The 15,000-nt window shown below is 32.4% G+C and overlaps 2 protein-coding genes and 1 non-coding gene across 3 annotated transcripts in view; 1 reads left to right on the forward strand and 2 right to left on the reverse strand.

The window, feature by feature from the left end:
• The first annotated feature begins 4,732 nt into the window (after positions 1–4,732).
• Positions 4,733–4,812, forward strand: TRNAL-UAG. Its single transcript has one exon. It is a non-coding gene; the product is annotated as a tRNA-Leu (tRNA).
• Positions 4,813–7,633: 2,821 nt separating this feature from the next.
• Positions 7,634–15,000, reverse strand: part of LOC123420354 (NAD(P)H-quinone oxidoreductase subunit 1, chloroplastic-like) — a 9,232-nt gene continuing 1,865 nt past the window's right edge. Inside the window, exons 1-2 of the mRNA XM_045107332.1 lie at positions 13,414–15,000; positions 7,634–10,853 (exon numbers count right to left, since the gene is read on the reverse strand). The exon at positions 13,414–15,000 is cut by the window's right edge and continues 1,865 nt beyond it. Coding sequence (XP_044963267.1) covers positions 10,316–10,853; positions 13,414–13,619 — 744 coding nt within the window. The 5' untranslated portion in view covers positions 13,620–15,000 and the 3' untranslated portion in view covers positions 7,634–10,315. The remainder of the gene's footprint in view (positions 10,854–13,413) is intronic.
• LOC123420353 (NAD(P)H-quinone oxidoreductase subunit 1, chloroplastic) lies at positions 11,744–13,420 on the reverse strand. Its single transcript, XM_045107330.1, has one exon. It carries the CDS (start codon positions 12,434–12,436, stop codon positions 11,873–11,875), a length of 564 nt encoding a protein of 187 aa, XP_044963265.1. The 5' UTR covers positions 12,437–13,420; the 3' UTR covers positions 11,744–11,872.

The raw sequence follows: 15,000 nt of genomic DNA on the forward strand, positions 1-15,000 counted from the left end.
TGTACGAGATTAGAATAACTTCAAAATAACTGACATAATTTTTTATTTTTCCTGATCAGAAAAATACATGAAAAAGAAAGGAGGTAGAAAAATTTTAGGATTTATGGTTAAAGAAGAAAAAGAAGAAAACAGGGGTTCTGTTGAATTTCAAGTATTCAGTTTCACCAATAAGATACGGAGACTTGCTTCACATTTGGAATTACACAAAAAAGATTTTTCATCGGAAAGAGGTCTACGAAGACTTTTGGGAAAACGTCGACGTTTGCTGGCTTATTTGGCAAAGAAAAATAGAGTACGTTATAAGAAATTAATCGGTCAGTTGAATATTCGGGAGCAGTAATTTAATCCTTCAAATTTTTTTCTTGTTTTATTATTTTTTTAGTAGTCTTTATAGTAGTCTTAGATTTTTCATTTTGATGAGCCTCACTTTGAGGAATTCATGGAATAATCCATTTTCATGGAATAATGAATTAAGGAAGAAAGGATATGAGTCTACCGCTTACAAAAAAAGATCTCATGATAGTCAATATGGGCCCTCAACACCCATCAATGCATGGTGTTCTTCGACTGATCGTTACTCTTGATGGTGAGGATGTTATTGATTGTGAACCCATATTAGGGTATTTACACAGAGGAATGGAAAAAATCGCGGAAAACCGAACGATTATACAATACTTACCTTATGTAACAAGGTGGGATTATAGAGAGATTGTAGAAAGGGGTAGGATAGTTATTTTTGCAAGAGACTTGAATTCCTTAACTTAAGAAAGAAAAAAGAATAAAAACACAGATACATAACATAAAAAAAAGAATAAATAAGACGAGATTCGACCTCCCCCTACATATTTAATTTCTTCTCCTATACAAAAACTAGCAAGACCCACTCCATTGGTAATTCCATCAATAACACCCTTATCAAAAAACTCCGTTAGTTCGGTTAACCCTCTTATACCGAGGGTAAAGACCCTAGTATAGAAAATATCTATATAACCACGATTATATGACCAACTGTATATATTTTTTTTTACTTGATCCAAAAATTCTTTTTTAGGATTTCTTTTTACAAAAGAGTTTATTAAATCCAAATTCTGAAAAAAAGAATAAGCAGATCCATAGAAGATATATGCTATGAATAAACCAAAGATAGCTAGAGTTACAGAAGAAATTGCATTAGTAATAAATTCATATGAATTTACAAAAGAATTAGAACTTTCCTGGGTAAAGTTTTTTGAGGGAGTTAACCACTTTGATAATATGGTTAACTCTGCTATTCCATTATCCATTCCTCCATTATCAAAAGAGATTCCTATGAATCCAATGAACAAAGTGAAAAGTAGTAATATAAGAAGAGGAAATAACATAGTATTTCCCGTTTCATGCGGATAGGCAAAAGTGTTTTTAGCCCCAAAAGACGTAGTAAAGGATCCTATCCTATTTCTTGTATTACCTTGAATTTTGGGTATATTTTGTGAAAAAAAAGAAACTCCACTCTTCGTTGTTGATAAAACGAAATCCCTATTCACTCCTTTGGGTATCCTTTTTCCCCATAAGGATATTGAATACAAGGAACTCTCTTTAGTGCTACTGTAATTTTGAAAATGAACACGCAAATACCCACCAAATGTAAGTAAATATATCCGAAACATATAAAAGGCAGTTAATCCTGCAGTAAAGGAAGCTATTATTCCAAAAAAGGGCGAATACAACCAACTATTACTAAGGATTTCATCTTTGGACCAGAAGCAAGCAAGAGGTGGAATACCACAAAGAGAAAGTGTACCCCATAAAAAAGTAGTTCTTGTGATTGGAATGTATTTTCTTAAACCGCCCATAAGAACCATATTTTGACTTTTATCTGGTGAATACCCAACAAGAGGTTCCATTGAATGAATAACGGATCCAGATCCCAAGAACAATAAAGCTTTTGAATAAGCATGAGTGATCAAATGGAATAAAGCAGCTTGATAAGAACCTATACCTAGAGCTAACATCATATAACCCAATTGAGACATTGTAGAATAGGCTAAGCTTCTTTTAATATCTCTCTGAGCAAGAGCTAAAGTAGCTCCTAAGAATAGTGTTATTGTACCTACTAAAGAAATAAAACTCATTATCAAAGGTAAAGATATGAAAAGAGGAAGAAGTCGAGCTAGAAGAAAAATTCCCGCAGCAACCATAGTTGCTGCGTGTATAAGAGCCGAAATAGGAGTGGGTCCTTCCATAGCATCGGGTAACCATACGTGAAGAGGGAATTGTGCGGATTTCGCAACTGCACCAAGGAATAATAAAAAAGCACACAAAGTAGTAAGTAAAGAGTTAATTCCATTATTAGGAATCCAGTTATTAGCGATTTGGAACAAATCCCTAAACTCTAAACTACCTGTTATCCAAAAAAAACCTAAAATTCCTAATAATAGACCAAAATCCCCTACACGATTAGTTACAAAAGCTTTTTGACAAGCACTCGCTGCGATTGGTCGTGTAAACCAAAAGCCTATCAATAAATAAGAACACATTCCCACGAGTTCCCAAAAAAAATAAATTTGTATCAAATTGGAGCTAGTAACCAATCCCAACATAGAAGTATTGAAAAAACTTATATAAACAAAAAATCTCAAATATCCTTCATCGTGAGACATATAACCATCACTATAAATAAGAACCAGGATTCCTACAGTAGTAATTAGTATTAACATAATAGAAGTAAGTGGGTCAATCAAGTATCCAAATTCTAAAGAAAAATCATTATTGACGGTCCAAGACCATAGATATTGATAGATAGAACTTCCATTTATTTGTTGAATAGACAGTTGAACTGAGAATACCATAGCTATACTTAAGAGTAAAACACTAGGAAAAGCCCATATGCGACGAAGATTTTTTGTTGCTGTCGGAATAAGAATAAGGCCAAATCCCATTGACATAATAACTGGAAGTGGGAGAAGAGGGATTACCCATGCATATTGATATGTATGTTCCATAAGAAAAGAAATTGCGATTTTTACTTCAATTTTTCTATAAAATTGTTTCCGATTCACCAAACCAACTCTTATCTCTTTCTGAAAGAATAAATAAAAAGAATAAGAAAAAATACTGGAATTCTTCATTTTTTAAAAATTTATCTCATTGAAATAATAAAAAATGAAGAATGGGTTTAGTTGGTTAAATTCAAAAAGTTAATCAAATAACTTCGTTACCTAGTTATTATCTAAATAAAGATATTTACAAAAAAAAAAAAAGGAATCGTTTTACTTTTTACTTTCTATTCATTTTTATATTTCTTTAAAACAAAGATGAAACAGCTCTCTTGTTCCATAACTGATTGAGTGAATTCCAATGAAAATCTATGTTTATAAGAAATTATCGAATAGTCCTTATGACTATAAATTACCTAAGTTTTAGAATGTCTTGTTTAAGAGACTCAGTATTTTTTGTTTTGATTAGAATTCCTTTCCTTTATGGAATACAATACAATATCATTCTGAGCTTAATTAACTATTTGAATTTTCCCTTCTTTTTATCCCCCCGGGGGATAGGCTTCCATACCATATATCTATATATGGAGTATACTTGATATATAAATAGATATAAATGGGAAACCCTTCTATATATTCTATATTATTAAAACAAAGTATAAAATATATACAGAAAAAATGTTTAAAAATTCTTGTCTTATCCGCATTAGACAAAATGAAGTAAAAAATAATTCACAATTTCAGTATCTTTCAGTATCTAAGTATAAATACTAATAAAAACAAGAAAGAAGGATTGATTTGCAGCAATAGATGTCTTTCACATACAACTAGAAAAAAGTAATTTCCTTTTTGAATGGCAGTTCCAAAAAAACGTACTTCAATGTCAAAAAAGCGTATTCGTAAAAATATTTGGAAGAAAAAGACTTATTTTTCCATAGTACAATCTTATTCTTTAGTAAAATCAAGATCATTTTCCAGTGGTAATGAGCATCCAAAACCAAAGGGTTTTTCTGGGCAACAAACAAACAAATAATAAGATTTTGGAATAATATGAATTGATTTTTCAAAAAAGAATTCCAATTATTTAATAATTTGGATTCTTCTTTGAATGTACTTTTATGTGTCGAATTACTTCGGTACAATATTCTTATAACAAACCCCTCTTATATATACAATAAAAAAAAGTTTTGTTTGGTATACTGTGTGCTAAGTATTCTTTTCCTATCAATGAACTTTTCATAATTTTCATAATAGAATGCTCATATTTTATTATGAAAATTATGAAAAGTGGAGTATTCTTACAATAGGACTTACAACTTCCACCTATCTTATCCAAAATCATAAGGTTAGTAAATCTTATTAATAAGAGCATAAAGACTTTCATTCTAGAAATTTTTCAAAAATCCAAAAAGCCTTTTCTATTTATCCATTTTAATTTCATCATTAAATAGAAACCCTTTTGGATTTTTTTCATTGTATTGAAAGAATTTTCAAAATTTAAACGATAAATTAATTAGAAAAAATTAGTTCTATATCTATAATTGCAAGTTAGAAAAAAGAAGTTCCAACTCTTTCAACCAGTGTTTCTATTGGGCAAAGCAAGAGTTTATTGTAAAAAAAAAATGGAAACGATACTACCAAACGAAGTCCATTTTAATGAAAACTCTAATGTTCCTAAATTTTATGGACTTTCCCAATATCGACGATTCCCGAGATAATAGCTATTATTCTTTTAAGTTACCTATTATTTGAAGTTAGCCGCCATGGTGAAATTGGTAGACACGCTGCTCTTAGGAAGCAGTGCTCAAGCATCTCGGTTCGAATCCGAGTGGCGGCATTCTTGAAAAGGAATACAATAGATTAGAAATCAATTCGAAATTTACAATTTTGTAATGGGACCTTCCCCTTATGCTATTTGCAACTTTAGAACATATACTAACTCATATCTCTTTCTCAACGATTTCAATTGTGATTACGATTCATTTGATAACCTTATTAGTTCGTGAACTTGGGAGATTACGTGATTCGTCAGAAAAAGGAATGATAGTTACTTTTTTCTCTATAACAGGATTCTTAGTTTCTCGTTGGGTTTCTTCGGGACATTTTCCATTAAGTAATTTATATGAGTCATTGATCTTCCTTTCATGGGCTCTGTATATTCTTCATACCATTCCTAAAATACAGAACTCTAAAAATGATTTAAGCACAATAACTACGCCAAGTACTATTTTAACGCAAGGCTTTGCCACGTCGGGTCTTTTAACTGAAATGCATCAATCCACGATACTAGTACCTGCTCTACAATCTCAGTGGTTAATGATGCATGTCAGTATGATGTTATTAAGTTATGCAACTCTTTTGTGCGGATCCTTATTATCTGCCGCTATTCTAATCATTAGATTTCGAAATAATTTCCATTTCTTTTCTAAAAAGAAAAAAAATGTTTTAAATAAAACATTTTTCTTTAGTGAGATTGCATTTTTTTATGCAAAAAGAAGTGCTTTAAAAAGCGCCCCTGTCCCTTCATTTCCAAATTATTACAAATATCAATTAACGGAGCGTTTGGATTCTTGGAGTTATCGTATCATTAGCCTAGGATTTACCCTTTTAACCATAGGTATTCTTTGTGGAGCAGTATGGGCTAATGAGGCCTGGGGATCCTATTGGAATTGGGATCCTAAGGAAACTTGGGCATTTATTACTTGGACCATATTCGCAATTTATTTACATAGTAGAACAAATCCAAATTGGAAGGGTACGAATTCTGCACTTATAGCTTCGATAGGATTTCTTATAATTTGGATTTGTTATTTTGGTATCAATCTATTAGGAATAGGTTTACATAGTTATGGTTCGTTTACATTAACACCTAAATGATTACATAAAAAAAAACGTTCATGAAATGAACGTTTTTACTTTTATATTTTATTTGAGAACCCCTTGAGCGCCTTCTCAAAGGGTTCTCAAAAATTCGAGATAGATCTAATTATACTTTTTTACTTATTTCTGCATTAATAGAGCAGACTAGTAAAAAAAACCAAACCTATTTAGGATAATAATTGGATAAGAGAGCCTCTACCCTGTCAACGGATAGGGAGAGAACAAAATCTGGATAAATACCAATTCCTATTACTGGTAAAAAGATACAGATTAAAATAAAGAGTTCTCGTGGTCCAGAATCCACAAAATTTGCGTTTGGAACATTAAATAGCTTGTATCCATAGAACATCTGGCGTAACATAGATAATAAATAAATAGGAGTTAATATCATTCCAATTGCCATTACAAAAGTAATTAGTGCTTTTGGCATTAACAAAAATTTTGGACTAGTAATTAGTCCAAAAAATACTACTAATTCTGCGACAAAACCACTCATTCCTGGTAAGGCAAGAGAAGCCATTGAAAAGCTACTAAACATGGTAAAAATTTTAGGCATTGGGATAGATATTCCTCCCAGTTCTTCGAGATAAACAAGACGCATTCTATCAGAAGCGGTTCCTGCCAAGAAAAAAAGTGTAGCACCAATAAATCCATGGGATAATATTTGTAAAATAGCTCCATTGAGTCCAATGTTGGTTATGGAACCAATTCCTATAATTATGAAACCCATGTGAGATACAGAGGAATAAGCTATTCTTTTTTTGAAATTTCGTTGACCAAGAGAAGTTGAAGCTGCATAGATTATTTGGATAGCTCCTATTATTACTAACCAGGGCGAAAATAGATAATGAGCATGAGGTAACAATTCCATGTTGATCCGAATCAATCCATATGCTCCCATCTTTAATAATATTCCCGCTAAAAGCATACATGTACTATAATGTGCTTCCCCATGGGTATCTGGTAACCACGTATGTAGGGGTATAATCGGCAATTTGACAGCATAAGCAATAAGGAAGCCAAAATATAAAAGTATTTCCAAGGTTGCGGGGTATGATTGATTAATTAATCTTTCCAAATCTAATCCTGGTTCGTTGGAACCGTATAAGCCCATACCCAGAACTCCGATTAAGAAAAAAATAGAACCGCCTGCAGTATACAAAATAAACTTTGTAGCTGAATATAGACGCCTCTTTCCCCCCCACATGGATAAAAGTAAGTAAACAGGAATTAATTCTAACTCCCACATGATAAAAAAAAGTAAAAGGTCTCGCGAAGAAAATAATCCTATTTGACCACTATACATTGCGAGCATCAGGAAATAGAATAATCGCGAATTCCGTGTAATTGGCCAAGCTGCTAAAGTAGCTAAAGTAGTGATAAATCCTGTCAATAAAATGGATCCTAATGAAAGTCCATCGATTCCCAATCTCCAATGGAAATCGAAGACATCTATCCATTTATAATCCTCCTTTAATTGAATTAAGGGATCCTCCAGTTGGAAATGATAACAGAACGCATAAGTCATTAGAAGGAATTCTAATAAACAAATAGATATAGTATACCACCTAACGATTTTGTTTCCCTTATGAGGTAAAAAGAAAATTAATGAACCGGCAAATATCGGCAAAACAACAAGTATTGTTAACCAAGGAAAATAACTCATGATAAAGTGATAAAGACAAGATACGTTTTGACCAGAAAAGCCCGTGCTCGATTATTTCGAGCACAGGCTTCTTCGGTAAAGAGGAATCAGACGATTCAAATGAAGTTTTTTGTTTTTGTAACGTATCAATAAGATAGAGCCATGCTACGGGTTGTTTCAGGCCCTAAATAAACGCGGACACTTAAAAAATCTGTCGGGCAGGCAGATTCACATCTCTTACAACCCACACAATCTTCGGTTCTCGGCGCGGAAGCAATTTGCTTGGCTTTACATCCATCCCAGGGTATCATTTCTAATACATCTGTTGGACAAGCTCGTACACATTGAGTGCATCCTATACATGTATCATAAATTTTTACGGAATGTGACATTGGATCTATAAATTTTTCTTTTCAACATAAAATTTTTCGATCTGGTAAAAAGAAAATTAGTACTATATGAGTCATATGTATTGTAGACACCAGACGAAGCAATGGTTTATCCAAACTTCAAAATTAAAAATCTATTTTTTAATCCGTTTGTGAGAAAGCGTGAAAAGAGCCAAGAGACTTGAATTTTGGACTTCAACAATAAGAAAGAATTTTACAAATTGTACAGACGATTTCGAATTAGCCAATTTATTTTATTGGCTATCGTCTTTTCAATATAAATTATTGCAATTTGAATATTGCAATATCAATGAATTACAAATACAAAAATTCATTTAAGTGAAAAAGAATACTATGCAATAACCTACTTACTAAAAAAAAAAGGATATTCTCAAATAATACTAAGAAAATAGTATGGATTTCTATATTATTTTAATATGTGCGCCTTTGTTTAGAGGATTTTATGTCTAATTATTAAAAAGTCTAATTATTCAATAAATTAGATTGATTGATACGAGTGGATTTCCTATTACGATGGATGGAAGAAAGAATGGATAGTCCAATAGCGGCTTCAGCAGCGGCAAGGGCTATAACAAAAATGGCGAAAATATCTCCTTTTAATTGGCGACTATCAAATAGATCAGAAAATGTTACGAGATTTAGATTAATTGAATTCAGTATAAGTTCAAGACATATTAGAGCTCTAACCATGTTTCGGCTTGTGATCAATCCATAGATACCAATCGAAAATAAATAGACACTCAAAAAAAGTACATGCTCAAACATCATTAACTAACTCCTTATCAATCTCGATTCATTTCAATATGAGGGCAAAGAATTGAACCGATTCAATTAATTACAATAGAACAATTACACAACAAAAGAGAAAAGAAAGGAGGTATTTGTTGGCAGTAGATGGGTTTTACTAAATCAAAATTGTGATTCTTTAGTTATTTATTTTAGATTTGCAATTCTTATAATTTTTACTTTTTCTAAGTTTTCTTATTGCCGAGCCATAGTAATTGCACCTATTAAAGAAACTAGAAGAATTATGGAAATGAGTTCAAACGGAAGATAAAAATCGGTTGCTAAATGAATTCCAATTTGTTGAACATTATTTATGAGACCCTGTTCTACTATTTGGTTTGATCTTGTAGTCCAAAGAATTCCATACCATGACGTATCTGGGATAGTAGTCATTAGTGAAAAAACAAAAGTTATACAAACGAGTGAAGTGAACCCATCTCCAATAGTCCAATAATTCTTATCTTTAGACCATTCTGAGCCATTTACGAACATTACAGCGAATATGATCAAGACATTTATGGCTCCCACATAAATAAGAAGTTGTGCGACAGCTACAAAGTAGGAATTTAATAAAAAATAGAATAAGGATATACAAACAAGAACTAATCCCAGCGAAAAGGCAGAATAAATGGGGTTGGTAAGTAATACTACTCCTAGACCCCCTAGTAGAAGAATAAATCCCCCAAATAGCATAAGAATCTCATGTATTGGTCCAGGTAAATCCATTATGGATAAAAAGAAATTAATAGTATAAAATTTTTCATGAACTGACTAAAACTAAAGGATTCGAGGAAGGAAAAAGGGATTAGGGTATTTTTTGTGTATAAACTGTATAGTTATAAACTATATTATATCATCAAAATCTAGTCTGATTTAAAATAAGAAAAAATTTCCAATAAGCAGTAGTTATTCGTTTTTCTTTATAGTTTAATAAAGAATTAGTAGATTTTTATAACAAAAAGACAAAATCAAAGTTTAGTAATCAGTAATCGTTCTTGAATTCGAAGATTTTTCTTCGTTTATTTTACTTTCAGACGAATTCCTAATTGTTTGAATTGTGTAATCTCCCATTATGGAGATTGGTAACCGACTTAAAGCAATTTGATTGTAATTCAATTCATGACGATCATAGGTAGAAAGTTCATATTCTTCAGTCATTGATAAACAGCTTGTTGGACAGTACTCAACACAATTGCCACAAAATATACAAACTCCGAAATCAATACTATAATTAAGCAATTGTTTTCTTTTTATATCCTTTTCAAATCTCCAATCCACAACGGGTAGATCTATCGGACATACGCGAACACATACTTCACAAGCAATACATTTATCAAATTCAAAGTGGATTCGCCCTCGGAAACGCTCTGGTGTAATTGATTTTTCATAAGGGTAGTGAATCGTTATAGGTAAACGATTTGTGTGGGATAAGGTAGTTATGAAACTTTGACCTATGTACCTTGTAGCACGTATTGTTTGTTGACCATAACTCATGAACCCAGTTACCATAGGGAACATATTCATTCTAAATATCTATGAAAAAGATATGTTTCTTTCTCTTGTTTGGGAGAGCTTTTGTGTTGAAAATATTCTTACTATCTATTATTGTATTATCTTATTTATAGTGAAACAAGTTGAGAAGAGGTTGTTAATAATAGATTGCCCAGGGAAATAGGTAAAAGAAATTTCCATCCAAGATTTAATAACTGATCCATTCTCATCCTTGGTAAAGTCCATCTTATTGTGATAGAAATGAAGAGAAATAAATAAGCTTTAGTTAATGTAATAAATATACCCATTGTCATTTCCAAAATTCCAACTGCTTTATTCATTTGGAAAAAATCAAAAAAGGATATATAGGGAATAGAGAAATTCCACCCGCCCAAGTAGAGAACTGTTACAAATAAAGAAGAAACTAATAAATTTAGGTAAGAAACAAGATAAAATAAACCATATTTGATACCGGAATATTCAGTTTGGTAACCTGCTACTAATTCTTCCTCTGCTTCTGGTAAATCAAAGGGTAATCTTTCACATTCTGCCAAAGAAGAAATTAAAAAAACCAGAAAGCCTATAGGCTGACGCCAAATATTCCATCCAAAAAAACCATATTTTGACTGTGCTTCAACTATATCAACTGTACTTGAACTGTTAGATAATCATAGTCGATGATAACATCACAGTTCCCACCGCTATTTCAAAACCGTACATGAAACCTTAGCTTCATACGGCTTCTCTATGATCAGAAAAAGGAAAGGACTGTTTTGTTCTGTTCCTAGCCCCTGGGGCATAGATAGAATTAGGTAAAATAAAATAGATTTGAAAGTCCTAAATTAGACCAAAGGAATTCCGTCTGCTAGAATAAGAAAAAGCGCTTCTGAATTGATCTCATCCTTTATAATATATTCCAAATTTTTCTTTGTTCAGTAATAACTTAATCTTGGAATAAAACACTTGGTACTTGTTTTGTTATAGGAATTCAATTAATAAATGGAAAGAGTGGAGTATTAGTTCATGAGCAATTCTGCATGAATAGAGGAAGGAAATAATGCAAATTTTTTCTAGTGCACTCCATATCTTTTTTACTATTCTTCTTTCCCCCGGGAAGGGGGTATTTAAAAAGAAAAAATGGATAAAGGGTTAATTCGTTCTTGATAGCCATTTCCTTAACAAGTGAATGGGAACATACTCTGGATCGGAATCCGAAGAAAGTACTACTTGATAATTTCTACAAATTGCAAGTCCTTATTATGATTCCTTTTACGGGAAAAAATCTCTAATGTTTTAGATTTTCCATTACTAATCCTTTATGTACTTTAGTGTTCCTAACCCTTCACTAACTTTTGGTGGATTCTTCTTATGAATTTTTAAGTTATAGTAATAACTAGGAGTATTCTAATAATGGAATTCCATATTGTGAATCCTTTATTCTTGCCCGCTTCAAGATATGATGAGTAATTAAAAAATATCAACCTTGGGATAAAGAGTTTACACTCTTTATGTTTACTTCCACTTTTTTCTTGTACGTAGAAAATGAGATTTTTTTCTTTTTACTACAAATTTAGAAGCTGTTTTATTTCACTCATATAGCTATCTAGTTTAACTTACCAACCCAAATACTAAATAAGAAAAGGAATATAAATAGTTAATGGATTTTATAGGAAAAAGATCCTATTTTAACGAATCACACGTAGAGATATTGCTAGCACACAAAAAGTTAATGGTATTTCATAACTAATGGATTGAGCAGCAGCTCGTAGACCGCCTGAAAAAGAATATTTATTATTTGAGCTATATCCTGCCATAAGAAGACCAATAGGAGCTATACTTGAAATGGCAATCCATAAAAAAACACCAATACTAAGATCGGCTAAAACAAAATGATATCCCAAAGGGATAACTAAAAAACTTAATAAAACTGATATGACTGCTATAGAAGGTCCAATGCTAAATAAAGAAATATCTCCTCGCGATGGCAGAATATCTTCTTTAAAAAGTAGTTTAGTCCCATCTGCTATAGCTTGAAGCAGGCCCAGGGGGCCAGCATATTCAGGACCAATACGTTGTTGTATCGACGCAGATATTTCTCTTTCTAACCACACAATTACGAGTACCTCTATTGTAATTCCTAAAAGGAGGGTCAAAATGGGTAGAATCGATATCAGTCCATAGACTTCTTTTAATAATTCCGATTTCGAAAAAGAATTGATAGTTTCTACCTCTACCCTATCTATTATCATTTCAACGATCAACTTCCCCCATAATGATATCTATACTACCTAATATCGTCATGATATCAGCCAATTTCATTTTTTTAACTAGTTGAGGAAGAATTTGCAAATTAATAAAACCGGGTGGACGGATTTTCCATCTCCAGGGAAAAAGGCTATCATCTCCTACTAGATAAATCCCTAATTCACCTTTTGGGGCTTCCACTCTTACATAAAGCTCTTGCCTTGACAATTCAAAATTGGGGGAAGGTTTTTTACCAAGAAATTTATACTCAAAATCATTCCATTCAGAATTCTTTTCTTTCTTAAAGCGTCGGACTTCTAAATTCTCATAAGGTCCTCCAGGAATTTTTTCTATAGCTTGTTGAATTATTTTGATGGATTCGCTCATTTCACCAACTCGTACTAAATAGCGAGCTAATGAATCGCCTTCTTTTTGCCATTGGACTTTCCAATCAAATTGGTTGTAAGACTCATAAGGATCCACTTTACGAAGATCCCATTGTATTCCAGAAGCTCGTAACATAGGTCCCGATAAGCCCCAATTTACTGCTTCTTCTCCGCTAATAAAACCTACTCCTTCAACTCGCTCTAAAAAAATGGGATTCTGTGTAATAAGTTGTTGATATTCAACAACTCCGCGTAAAAAATAATCACAGAAATCTAAACATTTATCGATCCATCCATAAGGTAGATCGGCGGCTACTCCTCCGATGCGGAAGTAATTGTGCATCATTCGCATACCTGTAGCAGCTTCAAATAGATCATATATTAATTCTCTCTCTCTAAAAATGTAGAAAAAAGGAGTCTGTGCGCCGAGATCCGCCATAAAAGGTCCAAGCCATAGCAAGTGAGAAGCTATACGGCTTAACTCTAACATAATTACCCTAATATAGCTGGCTCTTTGTGGTATTTGAATATTCTCCAAGAATTCTGGTGCATTTACTGTTATTGCTTCTGTAAACATAGTAGCTAAATAATCCCACCTTGTTACATAAGGTAAGTATTGTATAATCGTTCGGTTTTCCGCGATTTTTTCCATTCCTCTGTGTAAATACCCTAATATGGGTTCACAATCAATAACATCCTCACCATCAAGAGTAACGATCAGTCGAAGAACACCATGCATTGATGGGTGTTGAGGGCCCATATTGACTATCATGAGATCTTTTTTTGTAAGCGGTAGACTCATATCCTTTCTTCCTTAATTCATTATTCCATGAAAATGGATTATTCCATGAATTCCTCAAAGTGAGGCTCATCAAAATGAAAAATCTAAGACTACTATAAAGACTACTAAAAAAATAATAAAACAAGAAAAAAATTTGAAGGATTAAATTACTGCTCCCGAATATTCAACTGACCGATTAATTTCTTATAACGTACTCTATTTTTCTTTGCCAAATAAGCCAGCAAACGTCGACGTTTTCCCAAAAGTCTTCGTAGACCTCTTTCCGATGAAAAATCTTTTTTGTGTAATTCCAAATGTGAAGCAAGTCTCCGTATCTTATTGGTGAAACTGAATACTTGAAATTCAACAGAACCCCTGTTTTCTTCTTTTTCTTCTTTAACCATAAATCCTAAAATTTTTCTACCTCCTTTCTTTTTCATGTATTTTTCTGATCAGGAAAAATAAAAAATTATGTCAGTTATTTTGAAGTTATTCTAATCTCGTACACACACAAATTTGCAATTATTCATCTACTACTGGAATTTGGATTTTTTTTATCGATGCAAATTGGATTTGGATAGAAGGGTACATTCTTTCTACTATTTTAGATAGAAGAAATGTTTCTTCTATCTAAATATAGTAGAAAGAATTTTGCTGATTTATTTATTGCTATATGCAATTTATGGAATTGATACACCATTTAATTGATATCATTTAGCAAAATGAAACACAGCATAGGCATCCATCTTTTGGCTCGAGAATTTCACGGGATAGAGATATGGTATAAGAAATAGACTATTAAGTAACTCTAAATGAATTGTGGATACATCTGTATCCTTAACATACTGAAACGATTGCCATTATTCGTATCAAACCAATAGCGATTCATACAAGCTAAATCTTCTAATCAATGGTGGGCCAATAATGAATTTTTTTGCATATGTATTAAGACGCTTGGCCTGATTTCGAAATTGTCCAGAGTTTTATATGTTGTTTTCATTGCAAAATGATGGGTCTCCTTCCATAACTTTCCAATTACGAGTACGAGAATTGAAAGACATAAATATTCTAAATTCTCTACGGCGTCTAGTAGATAGATAGAATATTTTCAGGAACAAGAAAATCAGAAGAATCTTTCTCTCTATTCACTATCATTCCGCGTCTTCGACTTCTATTAGTTTCTTTTCTTCTTTAATGCAATAGCTATAGTTTGATATAAGAATCCATTTCTCAAAGTAATGGAAACCATTCTCTTATAGGAAATGGTTCGAAAATCGCTATTCCACCTTTTAGGTATCGTGAAAAGTGATACCTGTGAAGATCGTGCATTTCAGTCAAATTCAGATCCGTTTTTCGAGTCCATGATATAATATAACCAAATTGGATAGATCTTCCACCTGTT

The sequence above is a fragment of the Hordeum vulgare genome, unplaced genomic scaffold (assembly GCF_904849725.1).
Source record: "Hordeum vulgare subsp. vulgare unplaced genomic scaffold, MorexV3_pseudomolecules_assembly, whole genome shotgun sequence".
Classification (NCBI taxonomy): domain Eukaryota; kingdom Viridiplantae; phylum Streptophyta; class Magnoliopsida; order Poales; family Poaceae; genus Hordeum; species Hordeum vulgare.

Bases quoted from the DNA above. Each gene is read 5' to 3' on its own strand.
- LOC123420353 (XM_045107330.1), bottom strand. From the start codon at position 12,436: ATGATAATAGATAGGGTAGAGGTAGAAACTATCAATTCTTTTTCGAAA.